The 15,452-nt window shown below is 60.8% G+C and overlaps 3 protein-coding genes across 3 annotated transcripts in view; 2 read left to right on the plus strand and 1 right to left on the minus strand.

Annotated features, from left to right (window-relative positions):
* Positions 1-633: 633 nt before the first annotated feature.
* Positions 634-8,544, plus strand: CHLRE_17g743547v5 (uncharacterized protein). Its single transcript, XM_043072698.1, has 17 exons — positions 634-1,254; positions 1,548-1,700; positions 1,927-2,137; positions 2,469-2,528; positions 2,777-2,892; positions 3,157-3,231; positions 3,450-3,483; positions 3,719-3,901; positions 4,071-4,342; positions 4,512-4,618; positions 4,754-4,886; positions 5,156-5,303; positions 5,533-5,672; positions 5,906-5,998; positions 6,230-6,376; positions 6,952-7,029; positions 7,261-8,544. Exons 1-17 carry the CDS (start codon positions 1,090-1,092, stop codon positions 7,288-7,290), a joined length of 2,145 nt encoding a protein of 714 aa, XP_042915157.1. The 5' UTR covers positions 634-1,089; the 3' UTR covers positions 7,291-8,544.
* A 703-nt stretch (positions 8,545-9,247) lies between these two features.
* On the plus strand, positions 9,248-12,476 carry CHLRE_17g743597v5 (uncharacterized protein). Its single transcript, XM_043072699.1, has 3 exons — positions 9,248-10,229; positions 10,489-10,794; positions 11,092-12,476. The coding sequence occupies exons 1-3, from the start codon at positions 9,651-9,653 to the stop codon at positions 11,455-11,457; spliced, it is 1,251 nt and encodes a 416-aa protein (XP_042915158.1). The 5' UTR covers positions 9,248-9,650; the 3' UTR covers positions 11,458-12,476.
* An 852-nt stretch (positions 12,477-13,328) lies between these two features.
* The window catches only part of CHLRE_17g743647v5 (uncharacterized protein), a 4,005-nt gene continuing 1,881 nt past the window's right edge, over positions 13,329-15,452 (minus strand). The window contains exons 3-4 of the mRNA XM_043072700.1: positions 15,077-15,194; positions 13,329-14,898 (exon numbers count right to left, since the gene is read on the minus strand). Coding sequence (XP_042915159.1) covers positions 14,522-14,898; positions 15,077-15,194 — 495 coding nt within the window. The 3' untranslated portion in view covers positions 13,329-14,521. The remainder of the gene's footprint in view (positions 14,899-15,076; positions 15,195-15,452) is intronic.

The raw sequence follows: 15,452 nt of genomic DNA on the forward strand, positions 1-15,452 counted from the left end.
CTTTTTCTTCTCTTGCCCTGTCGGGGTTCTGGTCTGCGGGACCAGGCTGTCTTCGGGTCTCTGTGCCCAGCAGTAGGGGGGTAGCGTGTCTGCCCCTGGTCAACTCAGTAAGGATGAAAAAACAAAAAGCCGCCGTTGCGCCCACCCGTGCCACCGCCGCCTACGGCCCTCATCTTAAACGCCCAATCCCACGCCAGTGCTGATGGAGCCGCATGCTGCGGTCTAGGGACTGCCTGTGCAGCCGCTGGGGTGCCGCCGGCGGGGGGCAGCACGGGTCCAGCATGAGCGCCGGCGAGGTGAGCGTGCTTGCTGGTCTGCTTACTGCTTGTTTGTTTTGGCTCGGTTCCTCTGCCTGTAATGTCCATTTCAAAAAGAACTTGTGCTGTGTCATTGGGGAAATGGGGAGGGGCAAGCCGTGGTAGTGCGTAGGGGTGTTTGTTTGGCTTTGCTTTCCATGCTGCTGGTCTGCTACAAGCCTAATGTAGGCCCCTCCATGTCATCTGCTTAGCAGCGTGCTTGTGACGTCCGGTGACTGGGGTTGGGCGCGACTAGGCCAGGGGTGCGACTAGGCCAGGGGCGCGACTAGGCCAGGGCCAGGGGCATCGGATGCATGGGCAGGTGGTGGTAGTCAATGTGTGGCCGAGGCCGCTCCGAGGCCAGATTGGCCAGAAATGAGCAGCAGTTATCAGCTAATGATTGGCAACTTGCGATACAGTTGTCTGTATAGATCTGCATTAACAAGACAATTCGACGGCTGAAAAGTGAAATTGAAAACAAAGTTTTTGTGATTTTGACACCGCTTGTCACTAAAGCACACGTGCCTTCTCACATTCGCTTTAAGCGCGACAATCAGATACACCTCACTTGTTAGCGCTGCGGGGCGCTGGCAACGTTGGCGACGCCATGACGAAGGACGCGCCAAGCACGCCAGACGATATCAATAAGGCGTTCAAAGCAAACACAAAGAAAGCGCCTATCCATCACCTGACGAGCCTAGCTCGCAGCAACACTCAAGCAAACTTGCTGCGGTCAATTGAAAAATCACAGCAGGTCACAGTTCGCTTTGATGATGTGTGTGCTTGGGTTCCAATGCTTGTGCTGCCGGGCGGCGGGCCTAGCCAGGTCGGCGCGCTCCTAACAAAGTGCAAGGGCGGAGCTGGAGGCACGGACGTGGAGGCGCCCAAACAACAAGTGCCACCGCCCAAGGAGCGGCAGGTCCTATTCAACATCTCCGGCGAAGTCACCCCTGGAGAGGTGCGATCGAGGCCCGAAACCAAGCTGGGTTTGGTGGGAGAGGCTGGGTAGGGACGTGGCAAGCCGCAAGCGCAACACGTGCACACACGCGCCAGCGTTTTCTTAGTGCTTTCCCTGGCGCTTTTGGTCTGGAACTGTACATGGTTGGTCAAACGCACGCGCCAGCTCCTTGGTACACCTCCTATGCGTCCCTTCCCCGCTTCTACCTACAGTCCGAACGCAAACTTATCCAACGCCCACTCACCTAACCTCCGATTGCTTCCACCCCGTCGTTGCATGTCTGTCGCTCTCAGGTTCTGGCGCTGATGGGCCCCAGCGGCGGCGGCAAGACCAGTCTGCTGACTCTGCTGGGCGGGCGTTCTACGGCGCGCCTGGGCGGCACCATCGCCTTCAACGGCGCCAAGATGACCAAGGCCACCAAGCGCAAGATGGGCTACGTCAGCCAGGTGGGGGACCTTGGACCGGGCGGACTGGGCGGGTGGGTTACATTCATGATTAATTAAGGGTGGGGGGAATGGAGCGGGACAAGGAGGATAAGCGGCGATGGTGGGTGATAGGGGATTACGGTAGGTTGTGTCCGTTTCTTTGCCCATCGCCATCCTGCAACATCCCCGCGCCTCCTGCCGCCGCACTGTCCCACCACGCGCCCCCCCCCGCGCCCCTGCCGTACAGGACGACCTGCTGTACGCGGAGCTGACTGTGTACGAGACGCTGTACTTCGCGGCGCTGCTGCGGCTGCCGCGCAGCTGGAGCCGCGCCGACAAGCTGAGCCGCGTGGAGATGGTGGTGGAGGGGCTGGGCCTGGAGCGCTGCCGCGACACCATCATCGGCAGCCACATGATGCGCGGCGTCAGCGGTGGCGAGCGCAAGCGTGTATCTATCGGTGCGTGCGACGAGGTGAAGGGCGGTGTTTGGGGCGGCGAATCAAAGCCAGGAGTAAGCTAGCTGCAATATGAACGTGGCCACGTGCTCTCAGTGCATGCGTTTTTTGAGGGTGCTGGGGCCAACAGACGCGACGGGGCACCGCTGGGGCTTTGCGGACAGCTGCATGATGGCTGTGTTGCAGCCGCAACGGCTATGTGGCTTAGGCGGCTCGTCCCTGCTTCGAGCGAATATATCTGGACCGCTCACCACCACAACTGGTGCCGCGACCCGCCCCCCCCCCTACTTGTGTTTTAACCAGCAAACAGCTACCCCCCCTCCTTCTCTTACAGGCCACGAGCTGCTGATCAACCCCAGCATCCTATTGCTGGACGAGCCCACAAGTGGCCTAGGTGTGTCTCCAGGCGTGGTTGACGGCGGAGGAGGGGAGGCAGGCCGCCGTGTGCGTATGTGTGTGTTTGTGGGGGGGGGGGCGTCAGCCCCCATTACCGACGACTGAGTCCGCATCCATGGCCCCTGCGCCGTCCCGTTGGAATGGAAGCGTCCAACATGTCACCTGTGTCCTGGCGTCACGTACGCTTACTGGCAATGGTGCACACAACTCACCCACCTACCTGCCTGAAACGCGTTACGCCTGCAGACAGCACCACGGCGCTGCGACTGATGCACACGCTGCGCACGCTGGCCAGTGGCGGCCGCACAATTGTCACATCCATCCACCAGCCCAGCAGCCGACTTTACCGACAGATGGATAAGGTGTGTACGGGGCGGTCGGGCAGAGGAACGGATGGTGATTGTACTTCATGGGGCCGTTCTCATGTGCTGTTTTGAGGACACGTGAGGTGTGAAAGTGCGCCCATGTGTGCATGAAGGCACTGCCAAGCCCGCATTTACGGTTTGGCCGCGCCCATTTGGCCTGCGTGCTGCAAAAGCACGTCTCCATGCCACTCACCTTGTTAAGCTGCCATTGGACCCTCGGCTGCACTACCCACACCGCTTCCTTTCCCCAACTCCTCGCAGCTCATGCTGCTGTCTGAGGGCCGCTGCATGTACTACGGCGACGCCCAGAGCGTGGCCACCTGGTTCAAGCTGCTGGTGCGTGCGCGCGTTACATGCATGCTTCTTTTCACAAACTTGCAGTAGAGCCTTGAGCCTGATGCTGCCTGCACTGGCTGACGTGCTTATGCCAGTTGCCCCTATGCCGGGTGTGGGCGAAGCGTTTGTGTGGTGCGTCGAGAGAGCCACTGACCCACCGTATCATATCAAGAGTACCCCGACCCCGACCGGTTGCCGCCCTACTACCTCGTCCACAGGGCCAGCCGTGCCCCTTCGGCACAAACATCGCGGGTAGGTGCAGTGTTTGTATCCTGCCTCCTTTGTATCCGTGTGCCTTGGGTGTGGGCTGCCCATGCCGTGCTGTTAAAACACGGTTACATTGGAACCCGCAAGCCCCAGGGTAGGCGGCCTAAATCCAGCCAAAGTGCTTGGGCACCCCGCCTTGTGTCCATGCACAGCTTTTTGCTACGCCTCTACGAGTGCATGACACTTATGCATGTAAACACAAATGATGCATGTTGCCCAGACCACATCCTGGACCTAGCCAACGGCGACGTGCTGGTGGGCGGCGGCAACAGCGCCTCCGTGGGCAGCGGGCTGGATGTGCTGGGGGGGCTGGGGCTGGGAGCGGACGGCGCGGAGGGCGCAGCCACCACCGCGCGCAGCGTGCACCAGTCACTGGATGCGGCCTTTGAGCAGCGCAAGATTGGTGAGTGCAGGCGGCGTGTCTGTGGGCATAGAGGGGAGCGGGTGTAGGGCGGAGGTAGTGGTGGCGGCTGTGAGCACCATACGGTAATGTACACAACATATTAGGCAGCCTCGGGTATGTGCCTAACGCGTATCTTGCCACTCGTGCCGCAACGCCTTGCGCTGCACAGGTCGCGGCCGTGGTGGCGTCCGTGCCTCGGACCTGGAGGCCATGGCTGCGGCTGCGGATGCGGCGGAGCGGGCGGCGGGCGGCACGCCACGCAAGGACGGGCGCTATGGCGGTGACGGCGACAGCGAGGACGCGGGCGCTAGCAGCGGCGACCAGGCGCTGTCGGCCACGGCGGTCAAGGTGGAGGTGGCGGCGGCGGGCGAGGAGCTGGCAGAGTCGGCGCCGGCGCCTGGCGGGGAGGAGAGCAAGTGGGGCGCCACGTGGTTTGATCAGGTGGGCATCGGGCTGCAGTGGTGCAGAAGCTAGGCGTTGAGGATGTGCGGTGGGTGCGGTTGGCGGGAGTGGAGACGGGCGTGTTGTTCTCGCTGTCAATCCGTTGGTGTACCAAAGCCGCAGAGCGTACATAGTGACGCTTCACATTTTGGACCCCATCCCGGTACAGATCAAGATCCTGGTGATCCGCTGCGTCAAGACGCGGCGCTTCCAGTCGCTGAGCACTCAGAAGTACATCCAGCTCATCGGCGTGGCGTTGCTGGCAGGCATGTTCTGGTGAGTGCACATGCGGTCAGTGGGTGGGAGGTACCGGAATGCCACTGGTCCTCGCAGCAGCGGGTGAGGACGACAGCTCTCGCTCAATTACCGACTTGTTTCACTGGCCTTGCCTTCCCCGCTCCCATTCCGCAGGTGGCAGATTGGCGCGGACTTGCACAGCAGCCAGGCGGCTCTGGACGTGGGTGGCCTGCTGTTCTTCATCGAGCTGTTCATGGGCTTCGCCTCGCTCTTCGCAGCGCTTTTCACCTTCCCATCGGAGTTCCAGGTCAGTGGGCGTGTCAGCAGGGTAGCTGGTAGCCGGGTGACGGGGGCGTACTGAGGTGGCGTATGGCGGGGGAGGCGTGCGTACCATCGTAGGCTGGGCTGGAACAGGGAAAGGCTGGAGGCTGGCACAGGGAAGGGCTGGAGGCTGGGGCTAAGGCATGGAAGGTGAGGGCGACTGGCATGGCTTGGATGCGACGTATGGAGCGCGACAACAACATCCCAACTCGCACTCACTCACTCACTTGCTTGTACAAATCCCTGCGCCTGTAGATGCTTGTGAAGGAGCGGCAGAGCGGCATGTACCGGCTGTCGGCCTTCTACGTGGCGCGCACGGTGTCCGACCTGCCCATGGACTGCTTCCTGCCCTCGCTGTTCACATGGATCGTGTACTTCATGGCGGGACTGCGCCTCAATGCGGGTGAGAGCGGCGACAGTTGTTTGGGGAGGGATTGATGGAGGCTGGTTGGGCCTGCATGTGCGCACAGGCACACGCGAGCGGTATGGGCTGGCGGCAGATAGCGTGCGGGGTGATGCGGATGTGGGTCACCCCACTTCTGCGCATCTGACTCGTCCTCCGCCTGGAAGCCGCCCCTACCGCCATTGCCAAACCGGTCATGCATGGAATCCCCCTGCGTCCTCGCCTGCAGGCGCCTTCTTCGCCAACTGGGCCAGTGTGATTCTGATCGTGCTGACCAGCCAGAGCATGGGGCTGCTCATCGGCGCCACCGTCATCAACCCGCAGAACGGCCAGACCATCGCCACCATCTTCATGCTGTCCACCATGCTGGTGCGTGGGCAGGAGGCAAGGGGGAAGCGTGGCGGTGTTGGAGGCCGGGCTTGGGTGGCGGATTTTGGGGGGGCGGGCAAAAGGGCAGGAGCGGTAGTGGCTGGGCCACAGAGTGCGCCACTGATGTTCGACAGCACGAACGGTAAAGCTGGCTCCCAGCTTTACGTCTCTCTACTGTGTCATTAAGCATGACCTCCTGAGTGCCCTCCCACCGTGTGTATGCGGGTGTGTAGGTGGGCGGCTACTACGTGCGCGGCATTCCTGTTTGGATCTCCTGGCTCAAGTACGTGTCCTTCATCTACTGGGGCTGGAACCTGCTGCTCAAGGTGAGAGAGCAGCGCTACAGAGGTATCGGCGCATCGCGCGTACATTTGTGCAGGCGTGTGCACAAGCACGGCCGCTCGGACGCGCGAAGTTGGGCCGCCGCCCCGTGGCATGTTACGCTTGGCACGGCATGCCCGCGCCCAGCCTATGCACCGTTGGCGCGGCGGCCCTCTGCCGCCTGGGCGTCACTCCTATGACCCTTCGCGCGCACACTCATCCATGCACCCCCGCAGATCGAGTTCTCAAACCGCGCTTTCCCCTGCTCCGGCATCGACGGCGGCGTCAACGGCGGCAGCGGCAACTCCACGTTGGCGGCGGCGCTATCGCCCAGCGGCGTGTGCTCGGTGGGGTCGGCCAACATCTTCGAGGTGGACGTGGACGTGAGTACCGTACATCAGCACCAACATCCAGGGGCAACATCGGGGGGGGGGGGTTGTAGATTCCAGCCCGAACTAACCCAACCAAGCTAAAACTAGCGGAGCACTGATAAAGGCGTTAGTTGCAAGTGATAATACTTACGGGATGGGGGCCGAGGCGTCGTGGAGCAGCAGGGCGAGCGGCGCCGGCGATAAATGTCGCCGCCCGGGCTTGGTGGCACTCACAACAGCACAGGGCAGACACGCGGAGACGACAAACAACCGCACGACTTACCTGGCGACCAGGAGAGCAGCCCCGACGCCAGGCAGGGAGGGTCGGGCCAGGAGTGCGACATGTTGTCAAGGGGAAAGGCAAAAATCGAAAGGGCAGGGCACAGTGCGGATTGTAGACACCAGCCCAAACTAGACCGAACCCGGGGGAGGGCGCTCCCGAGCGAACCACTGAAGCGCCCGGGCTAGGCGAGTTTCTGCGAAGCAGCCATCAGGTTGCGGTAATTCCCTGGGCGTCGTTGAACTGCTGTCACTTAGACTCAGGACCAATTCTGTGTCGCCGATGCTCGCCATTCCACCACATACAGGCGCCGGTGACCAAGGAGGTGTGCATCCTCATCGCCATGCTCATCTTCCTGCGCCTGTGCATCTATTACGCGCTGCAGGTGCGCATTAGAGGTTGAAGGGTACACGAGGGTCTCTATATCCCTATTCTTGCTCTTGGCTAAGGTCTGGAAAAGCATGCGCCCCAGGCCGTTGTTCCCGTGCCCCAAGCCGGCATGACGTGGCGTGTACCGTAGTCCCGACCACCTTGGCCCACAGGCGCAACTTTGTCGTGGCCGCAGCCAACTCACGTGTACTGCACTGCTCTTGTTGTCTTTCCTCCACGTGCGCAGTACAAGACCACCTTCAAGGGCCGGAACTAAGAGGCATGGGCTGCGGCGCAGCCAAGGAGCTAGCGGCGTCTAGAGTCGCGCAGTGTGCAGATCGTTGGGGGCAGCGCCTGGGCACTGCGATACCGACACTGTTCTACAGCGCTGGTAAGGGGTGTGTCAAAGGATCTGGGTACGAGAGGGTCGATAGCCTGGGGCCACGGAGAGCCGTGTGGAGATAGGGCTGCACGTGCGACAATACATATGCAGTCACGCTTTGGCCAAATTTGAAGTCCGTAAGCAAATGAAGTTGTGAGGAGCTGGGGGGCAGGCATGTACGGGCTGCGGCAAGGGGTGTCCTGGGTGTATGGCCTATTTATGTGCATGCAAGGTATGGACCCAAGTACACCTAATGTGTGAGGCGCCTGCCGTTGTCCTTGTCAGTCACGATTGTTTATTCAGCAAGCTAGGCGAGGGTGCGCTTTAGTGGCGGCCCAACCGTAAACTCAAAAGGTGAACTGAGCTGAGTGGAGTGGAGTCGATAAACGGAGTGTGCATGAGAATGGTGCAAATGCCAGGACAGTCATTTCTGTTTCTGCTTTAACCGTGACGCGACCTGAAGTCGTGCGTGTGTGAGCGGTTGTGTGAGGTGAGCAGTAGGGCACACAAGGGACGAAAGGTTGCTCATGATGTTATGAACAGACGAGATCAATGCGTGATGAGGGGGCGGCGTGATGCGGGGGTCGGGATACGGTAACTCGATGACGTAACGGAGTCGGTATGAGGGCCCGTCGTCTCTATGGCGGGCATAGCGTGGCACAGTGGGAATTATTGCTGTTTGATTTGTTGCCTGTTGACAGCGGGACGCGGCTGGACACATGGCGGGCGGTACCTGTATGTCCGGGCGATGAGGTTGTTCGGCCTCAGACTGTGGAGGGGCTCAGCCACTTTTCCCGTGACCGGGGAACATTTGTCCTTTGCGAGCATGAGAGCCACCTTTCTTGTCTCCATCTTGGTGATTGTAATCCCTGATTATGCGAAAAAGATGACGTGATTGAGCGCAGGGGAAGTATCTCCCGTGGGTACCCCCCCCCCTGATTTAGCACTGAGCAGTACGACGACAGGGGCAGGGTGAGTCTAGAGAGATGATGCCCATATGCGTTGCGTTGGTAGTTGGTATTGGCCTGGCGAGGTGGGAGGGAAGCCAGGGGAAGCAGTGTAACACGTGATACACATATCGTCAGCCAGCCATGGGCGCGACCGTCCACAGCGTTTACCGTCGGTTACGAGGTAACATGTGAATTCGCAACTTGCGCTACTGACTGCCTACTCTCGTGCCGCCTGCAAGCCCACTCCGCCTTCCGCTCTGGTCTACGTACGCATTAGTTCCGCGACACTCGTCAATAACATATGTATATTGTGCCGTGATAATGCTGCGCAGCAAACATGGGGGTGATTGGTGCCCAGCCCAACAGGCCATGGTGATGATGTATGGTTGCAGCCGTGTGGGGGATTGGGTCGGCCTGGGTCGCCCGTTACTCTCCACTCCCCGCCAGGGCTTGCATTGTCTAGGGGTAGGCCGCTGGCGAGAAGCGCCCTTACCACGTTCTCGTACACCGCATCCAGGGGCCCCAAATGCCTCGTTTTCAGCGCTCGGGGGGGCTTGCATTGGCGCCCGCTTCTTGCCGCTACCCGAAGATGCAAGTCCCTGCCTCACATAGTCACATCGTGCCACAGGTGCAGTGCAGCCTTGAGTGCAGCACCAGAAGCAGGAGTCCCAGCCATAGTTGCAAAAGCCATGACCGCCCATGTGCCCTCACAGCAACGTGTGGCATGCTCCTCATACTTCATCCATGAGCGCAAGAGCTTTGTGAATGAATCTCGCATGAGCAGAGCCCCTCCGAGCACATGAGGGGCTGTAGAGTGGGGACCCCCTGTGCATGAGCCACGATCGATCGGGATGACTTATGTTTGTTCATCGTTTGTCACACAGTGCCCATTTCTGTCGATTCTATAAGTCGCTGATAGCCTGTGGACTTCCTTTTGTGTGTTGTGCGTGTGTAGCCCGCTAATTAGAATGGCAAAGGTTGCGCCGAAATAGCTTGCTTATCCATTATTGATAGCGTGATTTTACCAAGTGGCGCATACAAATGATCCCAGCTTGCTTAGCTGTACTTGCGAGGCGCAGCCGGTATGGCGATCATGCGCTGACGCGCTCGCTGACACCGGCTTTGCTGAGCTCCGCATCAATTGAAATGCAAAGCCATGAAGATGTCTTTAGGCATCGTGTCATGGAGAGCGCCACGGCGTCAACATCTGGACACTCATCGTCTATTAGCAAGGTCGCGGGCGTGCTCGGTCGCTTAATATCGGGACTCCGGCATTACAGTAGCGCACCTCAGATCAGCAATGCCATGCGCAAGCGCGAGTTGCTGAACGAGGCACGAGCCCTTGTACCGGAGGGCAGCGGGTGGCTGGAGGCCTACACGAGGAACATCAGCCCTCGCCAGCTTACGTGGCGCCTGGGCAAGCGCGACAGCCTGGCGGCCATGACAGAGGGCTGGCAGCTGTATCAGGGCAAGTTCGACACTGTGGCCATGGCCGCGCTGCTGCGCCGGCTGCGGCACGCGCAGCTGCAGGACCCTGGGTTTGACCCGCTGGCCGCACAGCGCCTGCTGGACGACCTGGTGCCGCGGCTGCGCTCCGTGGGGCTGCGCTTCGGCAAGTTGCGTGACATCACCGCGTACCTGCACGCTCTGGCCAAGCTGCGCTCCCCCGCCCCCAGCGCCAGCTCCTCGGCAGCTTCTCCGCGAGCTGGTGCCGCTGCTGCTTCCCTGCTGACTCAGCCCGACGCGCTGGTGCTGGACCTGGCGGTGTTCGCCACCCGCAACCGCACCGAGCTGCTGCACGCCAGCCCGCAGCGCCTGGCCACGCTGTTGTGGGCGCTCATGCGGCTGCTGCCGCCGCAGCTATACGGCAGCGAGCAGCTGCAGGTGCGAGGGCATGTGTGTGAGGGGGTGGGCATGTGTGTGAGGGGGTGGGCATGTGTGGCGAGGGCGTGGACAAGGGCGTGAGGAAGGAGAGCGAAGGCATGCTGGGGAGGGCGGTGTGCGTTTGTTTGCGCGCTGTGCAGCGGGCGTGTGGAATGCCAGTAGTGGTCTATGTCGGTTCACCTGTACTTGCCAGGACTAGGCAAGCACCGCAACCTGCATGGCACCCGCCTGTTTGCTGCTGCTGGTGATGCCGTTGCAGGTCGTACTGGATCGGATGGCCCTGGCCTCACTGGGGCGCCTGCAGAACTTCGCGCCGCTGGACCTCCGGTGGGCGGCCCTGGCGTTTGCCACGTTTGGCCCGCACGGCCCCAGCTCGAAGGCGACAGCCACGACCACGGCGGCAGCGGCAGGGACCAGGGCAGCGGCAGGGGCCGGTAGTGGCCCGGCGCTGCCGGAGTGGCCGCGTGTTGTACGGGGGGAGGCGGCCGCTGCGGCGACGGCGGGTGCGCAGGGAGCTGAGGATGTAACGGCTCGGCGCCAAAGCCGCAACGCGCGTGTCATCAAGGTAACTGGGTGCGGCTTGGAGCGGGCGAAAAGCGGGCATGGCTGTAGCCGCTGTGGCATTTGGGAGGTTAGCTGGGTGGACCGCGTGCTGGTTGCATCACAAGAGAATCGAGTGCACCCACTGTCACGTAGCAGCGCAACGCCCCCAACCGGCGGTCCATTCTTAATCGGCGGCCCATTCTTTATATCTATGTGCGGTATTCTACATTCACACCTTCACCCAGAAAGGCAACGGCTGATTCGTCTCCTGCTGCACTTCCCAACCAACCTCTGGTCCGTCTCGTCCTGCTCTCCCCAGGCGCTGTGTGACGAGCTGGCCGCCCGCAGCGGCAATCTGGCGCTGCCGCAGCCCGAGCCGCGCGACCTGGCGCTGGCGGCACACGCGCTGGGCCTGGTGGCGGCGGCTAGCAGCAGTGCTGGTGGTGCCGTCGCGCCTCCGGCGCTGCTGGTAAAGGCCGCGGGCGTGGCGGCTCGCTCGCTGCCAGCGCTGAGCGGCGAGGAGGCGGTGGGGCTGGTGGAGACGCTGGCGGTGTGGGGTCTGCGGCAGCCGGCGCTGCTGGAGGCACTGCGGGACGCGGCAGGGCGGTGGGGCGAGGGAGAGCAGGCGGAGGCGCTAAGGGGGCGACTGCAGGCCGCGTACACAAGGCTGGGTGTAGAGCTTTAAGGGTGGAGGCTGCGCTTGCTAGGTAGCATGGGTACCCTGCGCAGTGGTGGTGAAATGCTATGCACATGGGGAACGTTTGGGCAACGCGTGACACGTATGGGAAGGGGTGAATTAGAGCGCGTGCAGACGCGTGGATGATGCGCCCCACAGGCAGCGCAGGGCATTGGAGCGACCGGTAGCTGGGCAGGATGTGGAATGGGAAGGCGCCGTTTCGTACGACAGATACACGGACATACCGGCAGTCCGGCACACACAGCCGAGCGCCGTATGACGTAAGGCAGCATGTCCTGTAAGCGGCGCTTGGATGGCACCGGAGCATACACGCAGTGGGGGCATCGCAGCGGCCGCACGCCTGAGCTGTAACTGCGCTGCTGCGCGCTGGAGCAACTGCTGGCCAAGACGAGACGTTAGGTGTGCAACTGCTGCAGATCTGAGGCCTTGTCCTGCCTGACACATGGCAGATCCAGTGCTCGTATCTTCCTTCTTTTCGACAGAAATTTGCCCAAAAATGCCTCCGGCGGAAGAAATTTTTGATTCTTGTGGCCAAAAATCTGTGGAAACGCTTCAGGTTTGGAGGGGTCTTTCTGAGATTCGCAGAATACATTTTAGGGCGTTTCTGTCACTTGTCCGGGCCCAAGGCAAGGGTGACTGAGGTTCCCCAGGAAACTGTATCTACGGCCGTGTCCTGCTGGCACCGTGGGGGCACACCAAGATAGGGCAGCCTTCTACTAAGGGAGTCATTACGTGGGTGGGTGAGCGTGATGAGCGTGGGAGAGGGCGCTGGGGTTTCGCGTGGGGATGGGCCACGTTTTGCCATGGAGCCAGCTGAAAAAGCACTGGTACTGTGGAATATTTTGCTGTGCCGGAGCCGAAACGTGGGCTGGGGGCAACAGCAACCTCACCCTGCACGCTGTGACAGCGGCACATGCGGTGCGGCGGAATATTTTGCTGTGCCGGAGCCGAAACATGGGCTGGGGGCAACAGCAACCTCACCCCGCATGCTGTAACAGGGGCACATCCCGTGCGGCGGAATATTTTGCTGTGCCGGAGCCGGAACGTGGGCTGGGGGCAACAGCAACCTCACCCCGCATACTATAACAGTGGCACATGCGGTGCGGCGGAATATTTTGCTGTGCCGGAACCGGAATGTGGGCTGGGGGCAACAGCAACCTCACCCCGCATGCTGTAACAGGGGCACATCCCGTGCGGCGGAATATATTCTGTGCCGGAGCCGGAACGTGGGCTGGGGGCAACAGCAACCTCACCCCGCATACTGTAGCAGTGGCACATGCGGTGCGGCGGAATATTTTGCTGTGCCGGAGCCGGAATGTGGGCTGGGGGCAACCGCACCCGCATTTGGCACGCTGCAACAGGACAAGCTTGTTCGCCATTGCACCAGATGCCCAGTACCAGCCATGTGTACCAAGCTGTGTGTTTGTGTATGTGGAGTTTCTGTTTTGAGATGGATGCACGGCACGAATGGGGGATTGAGAGATTGCTGACACGGCCTGCCACACCCCTGGCTTGACACGAACCGTGCATAGGTCGGGGGCGGAGCCCCCGGAAAATTTTTGGGATGAAAGATGCGGCGGCAGCGGGTTTCTGAAAATTAAAGATGCCCTATTTCAGCAATCTGTCACTGGCGCCGCACTTGCCTTCTTAAGATACGAGCACTGGGCAGATCGTAGCGAGTGCCGAGGCTGAGCCTGCACGAAAGCAAAAGCACAAGGCCGCCAGTGCAGGTAGGCAGCAGCGTGCAGGGTTGTCCTGGCTAGGGGCGGCTGAGGCAGGCATTTGACTGAGGCCACAAGCGCGAACTGATCAAGCAAGACGTCGCGTACCGTATGTGAGCACAGGGCCGTGCCAGCAAAAGGTGTCAACCGTTACAGTAGTAGTTTGCTTGTGCGGGCCAGATATCAAGCGGGGGAAGCTGGATAAGCCCCAATGCTCTTGACTACGCCTGCCCGGCACGTGACGCGGCAACAGAAAACCGCATGTGCCTCAACTGGCCAATCGGCGTCAAATAAAGAGCCTTGGGGCACCACCCTAGCTAGCAAGGTGCAATCGCCCCCACACGTGCGCATGCGTGCAGCTAGCTGGCCACATGACTGCCTTCGAACCCATGCACGCACGTGCCAGCCACGTACTCAACTACTCACATCCACGCACGCCCAGGACCCATAAATTTTGTAAGCTGACAGATGGCAACGTGTTTCGGTTGCCGTAGTAAGATACCTTGGTGCAGGAGACAGGCTCCCACACTCCCTGGATGAAGCCGTGACACCCACACCGTGATAAATAATGTTCATCGCCCACCCCGCCTGAAACCTCCTGGTGAAGCGCACAGGCTGTAGGGCCTGTGTGCCAAGGCCAGAGTGGATAATCGGAGTCTCGGTCTCTTAGCTGGAAAGCGCACGCGACACGCCGCCGCGCATTCGCGGTCCAGCTCATCATAGCTCGGCCAGTAGCAGTGCTGCCCACACATCGGGCCAGGGAGTTCCCCCCACGCATGCACCGCACACGCTCTCATGCTCTCCTTGCTCACATCCGCTGCTGGAGATCAATCCATAGCCATATGTACGTACGCAAATTTGTAAGGGTCAGAAAAGGATACGACACAGAAAGGCACTCCCAGGCACAAGACCCTTAGGAGGCAAAAAGCCAGGAATGGATATGTTCGAACCTGGTACCGTAATCGTCACGATATGTACGAAGCGAGGGCAGGTCATGTAGCCGTGTCGCGCATCGCCACAGTTGTCACCATAACAAGGCATACACCATCATGAATGCGGATAAACTACCGTTGCACATCTTCTTGCTCTAAGCTTCAATTCCGATCGATGCAAGCTCATGCCGGCCACCAAATAGGGCCGGAGGACATCCGTTCCAGGCAGGCCGAAACCGTACGCACAGTGCCAATATGTATGGTGCGTACTTCATTCCGTGATGCCTAACCAAAGTGTATGTACGTAGCTTGCAGGTCAAGTCTTAGTGCAATCTAAAGGGAATGCCGCTTAGTCAAGCAAGGGCCCTATCGATCGTGCAGAATGCTGCACACCGCTGCTTACAGTTGCTTCATGCGACGTCCACCGTTGTTGCGGGAGCGGCCGGGGCGCGGGGACGGCTCGGGCTCAGGCTCAGGCTCATCATCGGGCTTGGGCGACTTGCCAGACTTGCCAGGCTTGGGCGACTTGCCAGGCTTGGGCGACTTGCCAGGCTTGGGCGACTTGCCAGGCTTGGGCGACTTGTTGGGCTTGCCGTTCTCCTCAGGCTCAGGCGAAGGCACGGGCGACGGATACACACCCGCGGCCGAAGTCATCATGCGGCGAACCACTGCGTCCACCTCCGAAGCGGCGTCAGTGGCGGCCTCGAGCACGGAGTCAAAGATGGTGGTCCCCGGATGCGCCTCGGCGTTTCCGGTTGACGGGGCAGTGTAGGCACCTGCTTGGTAGGTAGGCATGTAATATACAGGCGCGGAGGGTGAGCAAGGGGCACGGGTGATGGCGCTGTGGCGGCGGTGGGTAGACCGTACCCAAGTAGACCGTACCCCATTCTCACACGCCGCTGTTACTTGCATTGCCTAGGCATCCCGCAAACCCCTTTCGGCATTGATGCTTACCGTTTGCGAAAGCGAGGATGAGCTTCTGCAGCAGGCTGCCCCAGCGTTGCTGGGAGCCGTCCTTCCAGCTGTAGCCCAGCCACACCACAGCGCCGCGGCTGCCGGCCTTGCCGAAGGCCTGGGGGGGGGGGGGGGGGCAGGCAGTGGCGACATGCATGGGGTAAGGGTCAGGCCGCTACGAGGTCAGATGTGGTACGTGCACAAGGGGCTTGCTACGGAACGTGGGAAACGGAAAGTAGGAGGGGCTTGGCGTTTTTGCCCTGGCTGGCGAACAATGAACGTTGCATGCGTAGGGCTCATGGCTGCATGTTGAGCGCGCACCGTTGCTAACCCCCTCTCCGACCATCCCATCCCCTTAAAACCCATCCCATTCCGC

This window comes from Chlamydomonas reinhardtii, chromosome 17, assembly GCF_000002595.2.
Source record: "Chlamydomonas reinhardtii strain CC-503 cw92 mt+ chromosome 17, whole genome shotgun sequence".
NCBI classification, from domain to species: domain Eukaryota; kingdom Viridiplantae; phylum Chlorophyta; class Chlorophyceae; order Chlamydomonadales; family Chlamydomonadaceae; genus Chlamydomonas; species Chlamydomonas reinhardtii.